The sequence below is a fragment of the Ochotona princeps genome, chromosome 23 (assembly GCF_030435755.1).
Source record: "Ochotona princeps isolate mOchPri1 chromosome 23, mOchPri1.hap1, whole genome shotgun sequence".
Classification (NCBI taxonomy): Eukaryota; Metazoa; Chordata; class Mammalia; order Lagomorpha; family Ochotonidae; genus Ochotona; species Ochotona princeps.
Genome location: NC_080854.1, coordinates 21,611,148 through 21,624,685, shown reverse-complemented (window position 1 = coordinate 21,624,685; position 13,538 = coordinate 21,611,148). Strand labels below are relative to the sequence as shown.

The following is a 13,538-nucleotide window of genomic DNA, read 5'->3' as shown; positions in this document are numbered from 1 at the left end:
AATAGATAAAGGTTCTCTCAAAATCAGAAAGAAATAATCTTTAAGGTACTAAATTCCCTCTTACTCTAAAAAAGTAAATGAAGCCATCCTTTAAAAAGGCCTGATAATAGATATTAATATGATGAATATCTTATGAATATATTATGAATATAATATAAATAAAGTGGATTTTAAAATACGGTTAACTGGAGGGCCTGGCGGCGTGGCCTAGCAGCTAAAGTCCTCGCCTTGAAAGCCCCGGGATTCCATATGGGCGCCGGGTCTAATCCCGGCAGCTCCACTTCCCATCCAGCTCCCTGCTTGTGGCCTGGAAAGGCAGTTGAGGACGGCCCAAAGCTTTGGGACCCTGCACCTGTGTGGGAGACCTGGAAGAGGTTCCTGGTTCCCGGTTTCGGATCGGTGTGCACCAGCCCGTTGCAGCTCACTTGGGGAGTGAATCATCGGACAGAGATCTTCCTCTCTGTCTCTCCTCCTCTGTGTATATCTGGCTGTAATAAAATGAATAAATCTTTAAAAAAAAAATATGGTTAACTGGGGCCCGGTGCATTAGCCTAGTGATTCAGGTCCTTGCCTTGATCACTCCAGGATCCCTTGTGGGTGCTGGTTCGTGTCCTACTGGCCCTGCTTCCCATCCAGCTCCCTGCTTGTGGCCTGGGAAAGCAGTCAGGGATGACCCAAAGCCTTGGGACCCTGCAACTACGTGGGAGACCCAGAAGAAACTCCTGGCTTCTAATAAGCTCAGCTCCAGCCGTTGTGGTCACTTAGGGAGTGAATGAGCAGACAAAAGATATTTCTGTCCTCCTCTCTGTATATCTGAATTTCCAATTAAAAATTTGTGTTTGTGAGAGAGAGAATCACTTCCCTTCCTCCTAAGAAGTTAATATCCTTGGGCCCAGCACAATAGCCTAGTAGCTTATGTTCTTGCCTTGCTTGTGCAGGAATCCCATATGGGCACCCCAGTTTGTATCCCAGCAGCTCCGCTTCCCTTCCATCTCCCAGCTTTTGGCCTGGAAAAGTAATTGAGGATGGCCCAAAGTCGACCTGAAGGAAGCAGTTGGCTCCTGGTTCCTGGCTTCAGATCTGCTCAGCTCCGTGTTTTGCAGCTTCTTGGGGAGTAAACCAGCAAATGGAAGATCTTTCTTTCTCCATCTCTCCTCCTTCTGTAAATCTGCCTTTCCCATAAAAATAAATAAATACCAAAAAAGAAAAATTAGTATTCTCAGGATTATGTAGGACCTTCTTTTGAAAATTCTGTTTTAAACTCACTATAAATTATAGTACAAAAAAAGTGCTGAAAATCCTAAGTAAATATTAATTGTTTTTTCAAGGTTTAGTTCACTTTATGGTAGAGAAACCAGTATCCATTCACCTTATTAACATGGTTAAGAGAGCAAAATGAATGTTGTTAAAATTAGGTCCAAAGTCTACCCAATTCTTACCCGCTCTCTAGGAAATGGAGATTATTGACCTTTTAACTGAATTTATCTAATGAAGAAAGTAATTTTTTGGAATCAGTTTCTTCATGTATATTTTCTTCATAATTAGTATGTTTTTAAATATATTACTGCAACAATATATATTTTTAATTGTGGTATATACATGTCAACAAAAGAACCATTTGATTTCTGCCATCTACCGTCCATGTTAAGTAGTAAATTGTTATTTAAATAGGACATTTTCTGGAAAGCACATTTTCATTTTCTAGTTCTACCTTGTAGTAATTTTGTAATTGAACAATGATGAAATGGTATCAAACTACAAAGCTTAAAACTGGATTTTCTTAAAATCTTTTATCCTTTTCACTAAATTTTCTTCGAGTTGCTACAAACAAGCTTTGTCTTCATTAGATAAACCATTTTCAGTTATCTAAACTGTAGAACGTAGTTAACTGCACTTACAGGGTAAATGGCATCTTATTTATGCTTAATAAAATATGATGTGTATTTGGGCCCGAGGCGTGGCCATAGCTACTGAAGTCCTCGCCCTGAATGCCCCGGGATCCCATATGGGCGCCGGTTCTAATCCTGGCAGCTCCACTTCCCATCCAGCTCCCTGCTTGTGGCTTGGGAAAGCAGTTGAGGACAGCCCAGAGCCTTGGGTTCCTGCACCCATGTGGGAGGCTTGGGGGAGGTTCCAGGTTCCTGGCTTCGGATAGGCGCAGCACCGGCTGTTGCGCTCACTTGGGGAGTGAATCATCGGACAGAAGATCTTCCTCTCTGTCTCTCCTCCTCTGTGTATATCCACCTTCCCAATAAAAATAAATAAATCTTTAAAAAAAAAATGATGTGTATAGATCAGGAGTTGGCAGACTTTTGCCATGAAGAACCAAAGAGCCAATTATTTTGGGCTTTCTGAACCATTTATCTTTAATGTAGTTTAAAAACAACAACAGATCATTTGTAAACAAATGTATGTGACTGAATTCTAATACAATTTTATTATAGAATGAACAAAATTTTATTTACAGGTAAGAAATCACTGAGCCTTAGATGTAAAAATTAAAATTTTAAATGCAACCACTAATCAAAACCCACAAAATAGATTTTACAATGTGTTTTTAAATGTCACAATTTGCAGCTTTACAGATACTGGAAAACGTTCAAAAGAGACTTGCTAGTCTCAGGTTATTGTTCAAGAGTTTTCAGAGATACTAGAAACAATAGCTTCAGCTTTGACCCTAATCACCTCTGCTTCAGGAGAGGTATGATTGGCCAGCTTGTAGCTACTACCTGGAGTCTCTGTCTCTTTACCAAATTTTAGACTGTTCAATGCCCTATTGTCAAACCATGAATCACTTGAGTTTTCCTGAACCATTACATAAAGTGGAAACCAGTATTTATCTACTGTTTTTTCTCCTAGAATATGTGATCCTCTTTTCTGTATATTGAAACCTTGCCCCTTCAGTTATAAACAGATCCCCTCTGTACCCTGCCAACTGGTGATATTTACTGAATTTCACTGCACTCATCTTCATTCTCTTAGTGCAAAAGCTGATATCTTAATTTTTGATTGCCTTTTTTTTTCAAAAACTGCTTAAGTATGCTTATCTAAATTCTTCCTCTGTAGCGAATGTTTTGTGAGCTCAGAAACTTTCATTGTCTCATTTTCAATTTCCCTTCATTCACTGTACATTTTGGAGCATAACAGAGTGCCATACCTCTTTTTTTTTTTACCGTCAGGTTTGGGGTGTGTGTGTGTGTGTTTGGGACAGGATTGGGACAGGGTGGAAGAATACTCAGTGTCCCAGTCATGTTTAAAATTCCATTTTTTTCCAGTTTATCTTCAGGTTGCCTCCTTTGTTTCTGCTTCTCAACTGCTGTTTTTCAGAGCTCTGTCATCAGTGTGTAGTCCTGAATGTACTCACTGTCAATGGCTTCAACTTTGCATTTAGGAACCATTTACCAAAAAGAAAAAAAAAAAGCTTGTATTTTCAAACAGTTAAGGCTCACTTACAATCAAAAGAGGACATAGTGATAGTGTGCATTGTTGGATTTCTGCCTTTTGTTCTTCTTGCCGCTGCTTACCTATAGTTGAAATTAAAACTCTGTTTGTTGATACTCCTAAGTTATTTGGTAGCTGTGCAAAAAAAGTCACTGAACTAATACTAATGCTTGCCCAGGATTTAGGGATATTTATAAAATCTGAAGATTTCTATGACATGTTCTTAGTATTATTTCTGAGCATAGCTGATTTCCATTGGCTGAAACAAAAGAGTTTGTTAGTTGAGGTGATTTATTTTAACCTCAAATTTGTTTTCCTGTTTTTCAAAAGCAAACCACAGTGCTAGTTATCAAATTAGTGAATCTTTGCAACTTTGTCTTTTAATTACTTAGGGTTTAAGTATTCTAGCAATGTACTAATTATAATTGATATGTACTGGAAATCTACGATTTCTAAAATGTGGTACACTGAGCAGTAAATGCATTCCTTAATCATAACTTCAACAGTAATATAGAAAGATGCATTGTGTTTAATTGAATACTTATATGTGTGTTCATATATGCTGAAAATATGGTACCTAACAAAATTGTGATGAAATAGCATTTTTCCTGAAGACAATAACTTAAAATTTGATGGTGGTCAATTCCTTATGTAAATAATGTAGTTGGTAGTCTGCAGTGTCGAAGCAAATAGCTTGGCAGACAGCAGCCTCCCACAAAATTGTCAATCAGTTAAAAAAAGAGTGAAACAGGCTTGTGTTTAAAGGATTATTTTCTAGTTCAGGAGAAATAATTTTAAAACATTAGAAGCATTTTTTTAAGTACTCATTGTTTATTCATTTGAGATCCTTGATACAATGTATCAAAAAATTTGAGCCTGAGAATAGGAAAATCAAGTATTTCATGTTTGAATCAGGGGACCTAGCTTAGTCAACTTAAATGAATGTTTCATACAAAGAAAGTATGTGGACTAGACATTTCCATTCAGAATAAAATAGTATTCATGTTTCTAGGATAATACATTGCTGAATTTCTTGTTGAAATTAAGTAAATCAGAATCAGAAATAAAACATTTGGTTCTTACACTATGTGATTTTAACTTTGCAAGTTGTGCAGAGGTTAAAATGATCTAGAAAGTAGCAATGCTATGAAACTTGATAGAATCTTTGTTAATTTAGGAAAGTCCAATAAGTTCAAAGAAAATTCTGATTTTCTTTCATTTCAGTTTTCTATGAACTTTTGAGGTCCCTTCTGCCACAAATAAATGTTGATATGTGAATTATTGAATAGGAGACCCAAAATATCAGTGTTTGATCATTAGGAACAATTTTTTTTTAAAGCCAAACATTTATTTATTAATTTCTTGCACTTGAAGTATTCTTCAATGACATCTTTGGCTTGAGATTCTTTGCCATAGTCCTTAACGGCTACGCAACTGTAGCCAACCACTTTACGGGGTTTCCCCTCTCGGTCAATTTTATAGAGGCCTACCCATTCCCCAAGTTTCTCGTTGTCATCAACCTTAATGAGGTTGATCTGGTGTTCGGCACACAGGGCCTCTACCAACTTGACATACATGGGCTCATCACAGTTGGATGCTAGCACACAGAGGTGGGCTTGGCGCTTGTCTAAGGCTTTGGCGGCTTCACGGATGCCACACGCGAGGCCGTCGTGGATGAGGGCGGTCTTGAGCACCTCTTGCAGAGCAGTGTTCACGTCCATTACACCTCCAGCAGCAATGCCTTCCTCGGCCATGGCGGTGGGTTACGAGTGAAGCCGAATCTTGAACGCACTCGGGCCTCGCCTCCGCGCGGTTCAGCGGCGGCGGCGGCAGGAAGGAACAATTTTTGTAAAAGGAGTGCTTGCTCTAGTAGCATCCTGATCCACTATGGAGAGTATAAGTACACACACATGCATTAACCATTGATTACCCATTGAGTACTTGTCTGCAAGATAATTTTAGTTCTGGGATATTAACGAGTCATTATGGCTTTTGTGATGTGAATTTAACTAATGTGAAACTATCAGGGAAATTTGTTTAAAAATCCTGTGTGCTGAATGTAACTCAGATAAAAATCCTCACTTCCTACATTGGAATGCCTGTGTTTAGGGCCTGGTTCTAGCTTCTGTTCAGGCCAACCTTGGAAGGCAGCAGTGAAGCCTCACGTGATTGGTTCTCTACCATCTCAGTAGTAGACCTGTGATTAGTTCCCACTTCACACTTTTGAACCTTGTTTGGTGGATATTTAGGGATTAAGATAGTGAGTGGTCTTATCTGTTGCTTCTCTCCTCTTTTGCCTTTAAATTTTTTTTTTAACAAAATCATGTTTACATTCTGCTGATATTAAACTTACAAAAAAGAAAAATGACTTGTGATGGATTAAGGGGCAAAGACTTTGGGTTACCCATATTTATAACCGTAAAAGATTGTATTTAGAATACTACAGAAACAATTGTCCATTTTAAAAATGTTGCAAATGTCTGTATTTGTCTGTAAAATACAGCAGCTTAGGAACAATGCAGGAATTAATATCTATAAGTGAATATAAGAAATTGTGCACATGAATAAGCTTCAAAAATATAAAAAGGATTATTTTATTAAAATGAATACTTTGCTTTCTATATCTTGAATTATTTGATAGTATATTGTCAAGGTACTGAAATATGTGTTAATTAGAGCCTCCTTAGTTTTCTGTCATGGTTTATTTTTACTCTTTATATAACCACTGCTACCACTTGAGTGTCATAAATGAAGGTGTTAATATTGATTATAAGTTGCTAGTATTTTCTTCTATAAACCTCTGTGTTACTCTACTCTAATTCATAATAACAGTTATCAGGTAAGACTTTATTTCTTTAAAAATTTTGCATGAGTAAGTAAAGCAAAAATGTCATCTTTGTTAGCCATTAAGATAGAATAGTCTGAATAAATAGCTTTACTACTCCTCTATTTTTAAACTGTCAGAATTTTACAATTTCTTTATAGAAATTGTATGGACGCAGGTAGGATTAGTGTGAAAATTCATTATTATTGTATCATGTTTATATATTTTTACTCTATTTACTCTTTGGAAAGGAAGATATGAACTTAACAATATGGAACTTATTTTTAGTTATAGATATTTGCATTTTCTAATATTTTGACTTATTTGCTTTATCTGTGTCTGTTATCCTCTGTATGTATTGGTTTTGTCTGTTTGAAGAAAGTCTTCATAATGGATTATCATGTTTTGAAAGCATTATCATGTTTCTCATTTAGATAGTGACAGATTAAAGCATATGTAAAGCTTTTGTCCCAGCCACCCTGAGATTGTAGAGGAAAAAAGGAGGTGGTGCTTGCCCTTCAGCTTTTCTTAGTTGTACTGAGAAATAACATTAATTTGAAACTGTTTACAGGTCTACTCCAGATGTTTGTAACACAAATTAGAGTAGTAAGAGAATGTAAGCTAAATACTTAATATCTACCACAAATCCACTTGCTGATACTAGTGATCTCTAACATATTCAGAATATTTCTAGTCAAGGAATACATTTTATCAAAAATTGGTGATGTTACTGCCGTTCATTTTTATAGCAGTGTCATGTTTCTTTTAAGTTACTATGTCAGAAAAATACATACATACATATTTCTACATATATACAAGGGACTTCAAGAAGTTCATTGAAAATAGATTTAAAGAATCTTTGGGAGCTGCTCATGCTCTTTAAAAATAAACCATACAAAAGGGCCCAGCACAATAACCTGATGGTTAAATCCTCATCTTGCATGCACCAGGATCCCATATTGGTGCCAGTTCATATCCCTGCTGTTCACTTTCCATCCCGTTTCCTTCTTGTGGCCTGGGAAAGCAGTAAAGATGGCCCAAGCCGTGGGACCCTGCACCTACACAGGAGACCTGGAGGAAGATCCTGGCTCTTGGCCTCGAATTGACTCAGCTCCGGCCATTGCGTCCACTTGGGGAGTGAACCAGTGGATGGAGGATGTTCCTTTCTGACTCCCCTCTCTGCAGATGTGCCTTTCCAACAACAGTTAATAGACATTTAAAAATAATAGTCAATAAGCCATAAAACATTTTCTTTCAGGTGCCAGAAAAGCACATGAAATTCCTGCATGCAAGGGGTCTTCAAAAGTTCATAGAAATGTATATTATAGAAAACTGTACATGTGTTTCAAAATGTTTACACTAAAAGCCATATTTTAATGCCATTTTTATGAATGTTCTAAATTACATATATATACAAATTAATTTTAGGGCTTAGAGCATTATAACTTTAAATGAGCATGTTTTATTTTGATAAGTCACTTAGAAAATAAAGAACACTTTTGTGAGTAATTTAGTTAAAATTTTTTCTTTGATATTCAGATATAAATTGTTTTCTTGCCTTTTATTAATAGGTAGTATAGATCAATCAGTGTTAAAAGAATTACCCCCTGAACTCCTGGCAGAAATTGAATCCACAATGCCACTTTGTGAACGGGTGAAAATGAACAAACGCAAGCGTAGCACAGTTAATGAAAAGCCAAAATATGCTGAAATCAGTTCAGATGAAGATAATGATAGTGATGAAGCCTTTGAATGTAAGTATTACTTTATTACTTGGAAATATAAAACAGAGTGTCTTATTTGTAATTTTGGGGGGTAGCAAAAGAAAAATGACTTCTTAATAAAGTATAGTCGGCTGTTTTCCTTAAGAATATGCGAAAGATGAGATCAGTTGGCACCAAGAAAAAAATTTTAAATGAGTTAGAATTAGTGATAAAAAAAAAAAACCAGATACGTGTCTAAGAATTTAACAAACATTGATTGACCTCCTATTGTATTCTTGGCATTAATAATAAAAATACAAATAAGATTTGGCCCCTGTTCTCAAAAAAAGAATCTTCAGTCTAATGGGGGAAATATGTAAATGAAGTATTGTAGTGCAATGCTAATAGTTTAAGTCCAGAGTGCTGTGGTAACACACTGGACTGACATTTTAAAAATGTTAGAATTGGGGGTTCATGGAATGCTTACTGGAAGAGGTGAGACTTGAGTTGAGTCTTGAAGGACACATAGGAGATAGCCAGATGAAGAACTATAAAAACCATACTCGCACTAAATTATGAATGGATTAGCCACATTGCGGATTATCTGTGTGGTTTGGACCTGGCTTCTCCTTTGCCCAGCTGTGTCCTGGAATTCCTCCCTTGTTTCACTGTTTTCCAGAGCTGGCTTCTTCACTACACAGCTACCTCTCTACAACACTGTGACCACCTGTCCTTGCACTAGACTTGCTATACCTCGCCTGTCTTCCTACTGGTCCACTGAAAAAGTTCTTCTCTTTTATCCCTATCTTCCTTCTTCTGGAGCAACAGAATTGAGCCTAGCCAAGAGGGGTCAGCAACCTTGTTTGACTTAAACGCCATTCAGTGGAAACAGACTATGGGAGATCTTCACTTGTGTGCCAACTGACTTAGTCATATGACCAAAAGAAGTGGGAAGACCACCATTGTGCTCTACCTTTTCCACCTAGTGTTTGTAGATTGAGGTGTGACCAGCAAGGGCAGGAAGGACAGATGCATGCTGCCATACTTAAATGTGTATGTTGATGGAAGCCCTTCACCTTCTGCAGAGTTTTTAATCAATGTTCATATACTCTGAGCTTTAAAATTGTGAGCTATTGAGTGATAATAGTATATGAATGCGGAACAAATTTGAACAAATTTTCAAGTTGAAATAAAATATACAGCAAAGTTATTCTGACATTGAAATATGTGTATAATTGTTACAATATTGTGTTGTGAGATGTATTTATATGCAGTATAAAAATTGCTGAAGTTTTTTTTGAATTAGAATCAAACATTTTGGTCATATGGGGACTATTGCCTCTGCAAAGTGAGAGGAGAAATTTGGTGACCTAGAAATTCATTCCTTTTTGTACACATTCCTCTACCCTTTCTCTTCTCACTAAATATTATACATTTCTGCAATAGCTAGGAAGTCATTCCTTAATTATAGTTTGATATTAACTTCCACTTTAACTGCCTGTCTTGCCAAGTTGTTAAAAATTCTGAAGTTATGTTACAGTTAAGTAGAAAGGATAGAATAATAAAATATGACTATCAGATATAGAGATACACAAGAGTGAAGCTATGTGTTTGTCACTGTTACAGCCAGTATTCTCTTCCTTGATATTCTGAGATACTATCTCTTGTGTGGGAGCATATAGCTTCGTATTCAAAGTATGCCTCCCATTATGGCTATTCCTAAACTAATGTTAAGAAGTAGGAGCAGGAGTTTCAGCCTCTGCTAGAAAAAAAAGGAAAGTTTTTCTGTGTTTTAAAATAAATCTCAGTGTAGTTTTCTGTTTTTCTTGATTCACTTTGATACAAATAACATTTGTAAAAAAAAAATGGATACTGTGCCATATATTTGAGTGTTAAAATAGTCCATTTAGTTGACATAAACAACCAAATTGTTATTTTTTCCACAACAAAAATCAATGAAAATTACCACATAATACCTACTGTAAAATCATAGAACATTAGTTGCAAGCATTATGCTATTTTGAGAGGAAGAGACTTATTTTGAAGTTTAGAATTTTTCTGCAATTTAATCCAGTTGCCATTCTAGACTCTAAAATTTGCAGAAATAGTTTTGTTGAAACATAGGGGAAAAGATTGTAAAAGTTGACCCACATAATTCAGTAGCTGTAACATAAATTCAGGGTCATTTGGGTGCCTGGGAAAAATGGGAAAGAGGAAATATTCAGCAAAGAAAGTTGTAAAACTCAGAAAGAGAAGGTGAAAAACACCCAAATTGTATTTTACATGTCTTCTGTTGAGCCCCTTGCCCTCCTCTGCTTGTTTTAAGGTAATAAGAGAAATGGAGAAAAAACAATCTAGCTGCTCTGAGTTTGGATCTTAGTAACCTCACTTGCCAACAAAATATGTCATAAAAGTTTTTTTGTTTTGTTTGCCACCTCATGTTTATCCAAATTGCCTCAAGTTTCAAGAATGTGAAATAAAAATCCCCAAGACCTATAAATAGTTACTATCAGTAGTATATTATGCATAATCAATAATGATTTTTTTTCAGTCACTTTCTATTTATAAGATTGAATGCTTGGACTAGATTTCTAAAATGAATTAAAGTTCAAGACTGAATTGGGTCATGTTCATTTTGGTACCATAAAACTTCATGTTTGAGATCACGGTATATTTGAAAAAATTTTCTTGTCAAATCCTATTTCTACTTACACATAACTACTACATGTATTAGTATATGCAATAATTCCTTGTATTAGGACACACTCTGATTAAAGAAGAGAGGCAATATCACCCTTCTTCACATGCTTCTTAAATAAATTTATGCCTAATTATTAAAATAATTGAATATTTCAATCTGTCCCATTAAATTTGGTCTTATTTTGAATTCTGCTACTATGCCAAACCTATGACCACAAAGAAGAAATGAAAATTTTCTTTGGATGCCATACTACCCAATTTGGGAAGAAGTGTCCAGAATCAGAAACCAAACTACATTCTTGAATAGGAATATTTTGGGTGGCATGTAAGGGCAAGATTAATCAGGGTGCAAACATTCGTTGTCGACACATAAAGACACAGTGATAAAAGCCTGGGTGAAGTGCATGGACTAGAGATTGGCATCCTTGAAACTAAGTAAGGGACCCAGGTGATTTGTCTTAGCCATTTGTGTTTTCATCACAGTTCAGGATTTGGGATGGGTGGAGTGTGGTCACAAGGAGTCCAACAACAGAGTAGAAAGTATATAGCTGTCAACAGCAGTGGTCACACCATTAAAACTAGTGTATGATCTTGGTAGGACACAGTTCTCTACCATGGTTTAACATGGTGATGCCTACACCTCAGAGTGAGTATGGTAAATATGGTCATTAGCATTGCCCTTCAGCTCTCGCTTTCTTGCTGAATGCTTTCTCAAGGCTCAGTATTATTTTCAACATAATGTTTTAGGCAACTCTTACCAGTTGACCAGATTGATGTATCAGATGAAATCTGTTTGCCACATCTGCCCAGAGGCTCCTGTCAGTACTGGTGATTTTTAACACAATGCTTGGACCTCTGGAAGGATGGGGGAAAGACTGAAGGTAACATATATAAACATGCTTATGTAGCATGCATAAGCTTAGGTTATCTCCAAGTCCATTGTTGGAGAACTTAATTTGGTAGGTTAATATTTACAACCATACAAGTTTACTCCATGTCTGTGTCTGTAGGCTTGTGCTATTTGCAAGAGTCTGTGGAATTTATTACTTCATTGTAGGTTTAACTTAGCTGTTAATTGATTATATGCATGATTGCCTATATTTTGTGACATTTCCTTAAAACCTTTTCTCCAAACCCTGCACAACCTTGTTCATAATCTAAATGCTTTCAAATAATTCTTTTGTTCATCCAAATCTAAATAAAGGCTACTTTACAAGCCTTAATTATTCTTGAATTTTAGGTATAATCTTTATTGAAATAACTGAATACATTTCATTGAACAGTGGTTTAATATGCAGATCCTATGTGAATTTACTAGCACTCCCTAATTCATGTAAAAAATCTTTACATTTGGACAGAGTATTTTAATATTAGGGAAACTACTTGTACACTATAATTTAAATTTCTGGATAGGCAGAACTATCCAGAATTTCTTACACCCATAGAATGAAGTGTCTCTCCCATGGGGTTCATTTGTAAAGTAGAGATTTTAATATTCTTTTTAAATGAGGTAAATTATTTGTCATGGGGGTTTGCTTCTAGCCTCTAGGAAACGACATAAAAAAGATGATGATAAAGCTTGGGAGTATGAAGAGCGTGACAGAAGAAGCTCCGGGGATCATAGGAGAAGTGGTCACTCTCATGAAGGAAGAAGGAGCTCAGGTGGTGGTCGTTATCGGAACCGAAGTCCGTCAGATTCTGACATGGAAGATTATTCTCCTCCTCCCAGCCTTAGTGAGGGTAATTCATCAGTGTGAATGAATATTTTAAATAAACTGATTTAAATTTAGGGTTTCAACTTTGTGGAATATCTTTTTATGAGTTAATTAAATCCTGATTGTTAGGGTAAAAACTTTAAGAAGTATATACTTAGTTTGGATTTGCAGTGGTTGTATAAGTAACAAATGTTCAGGAAGAATTTAGAAATTTAAATGGAAAGTTGTTGCTGCATTTAAGCATTTCTTTTTGTTCACTTCAGTTGCTAGAAAAATGAAGAAAAAAGAAAAACAGAAGAAAAGGAAAGCTTATGAACCAAAACTAACACCTGAAGGTAATAATTTATGTAATTTATTCATTCATGGTCTTAAGTTGTCTACTTGGAATGTGGATGTAAGTTTTTTTTTCTCTTAATCTCTTTCAGAAATGATGGACTCTTCAACTTTTAAAAGATTCACAGCTTCGATAGAGAATATATTGGACAATTTGGAAGATATGGATTTTACTGCATTTGGTAAAACAAAGTATAATTTACTTGTGCTGTGTCTAACTGTCTGCTGTTTATTCTAGAGGATACAGAACATGATCTATTCGCTGTATCCTTCAAATCTGGGACAGGAGTTGGAATAGTGGTTAAGCTTTGCCTTGGAGCTCCTGCAATATCAAAGTGCTTGTGTTTGATTGCTGGCTCTACTTATTCTAGTTTCCTGCTATTGTTCACCCTGAGAGGCTGCGGTGAAGTGCTTTGAGTCCCTGCCACCCACAAGGGGAAGATGTGGATTGTTTTTAAGCCTTCTTGGCTTCAGCCTGGCCCAGCCCCCTAACTGTTCTGAGAAATGAACCAGTGGATGGAAGTCTTTCTGTGTGTCTCTGCCTTTCAAACAAATGAAAACAGACAATTTTTTAAAAAACATATTAATCCCTAATTATACAAAAGCCATATAGAATACATTGATTCTAAAATCAGTCCATCCAGTCAAGAATGAAGTAAAAAATAGATCACTATATTTATTCGGTGAGATTTTATTCTTATAAATATATTTCTTGATTTAGAGTGTCAGTTTCATCTTTTCTAAAACTTCCAATTCTGTATGAAGATATGGTCTTCTGTATCATTAGGGTCCAAAAAGGGAGGTATTCTCACTGTAGGGTGT

General features: G+C 36.1%; 2 protein-coding genes across 5 annotated transcripts in view; one reads left to right on the top strand and one right to left on the bottom strand.

Annotated features, from left to right (window-relative positions):
- The window catches only part of NIPBL (NIPBL cohesin loading factor), a 155,038-nt gene that overhangs the window by 86,001 nt on the left and 55,499 nt on the right, over window positions 1-13,538 (top strand). For all 4 annotated transcript variants that reach the window (XM_058680016.1, XM_058680018.1, XM_004583653.3 and 1 more), the window contains 4 exons: window positions 7,837-8,019; window positions 12,211-12,408; window positions 12,647-12,718; window positions 12,809-12,898. In XM_058680016.1, the coding sequence (XP_058535999.1) occupies window positions 7,837-8,019; window positions 12,211-12,408; window positions 12,647-12,718; window positions 12,809-12,898 (543 nt within the window). The remainder of the gene's footprint in view (window positions 1-7,836; window positions 8,020-12,210; window positions 12,409-12,646; window positions 12,719-12,808; window positions 12,899-13,538) is intronic.
- LOC105941735 (small ribosomal subunit protein eS12-like) lies at window positions 4,758-5,265 on the bottom strand. Its single transcript, XM_036493733.2, has one exon. The coding sequence runs from the start codon at window positions 5,193-5,195 to the stop codon at window positions 4,758-4,760; it is 438 nt and encodes a 145-aa protein (XP_036349626.2). The 5' UTR covers window positions 5,196-5,265.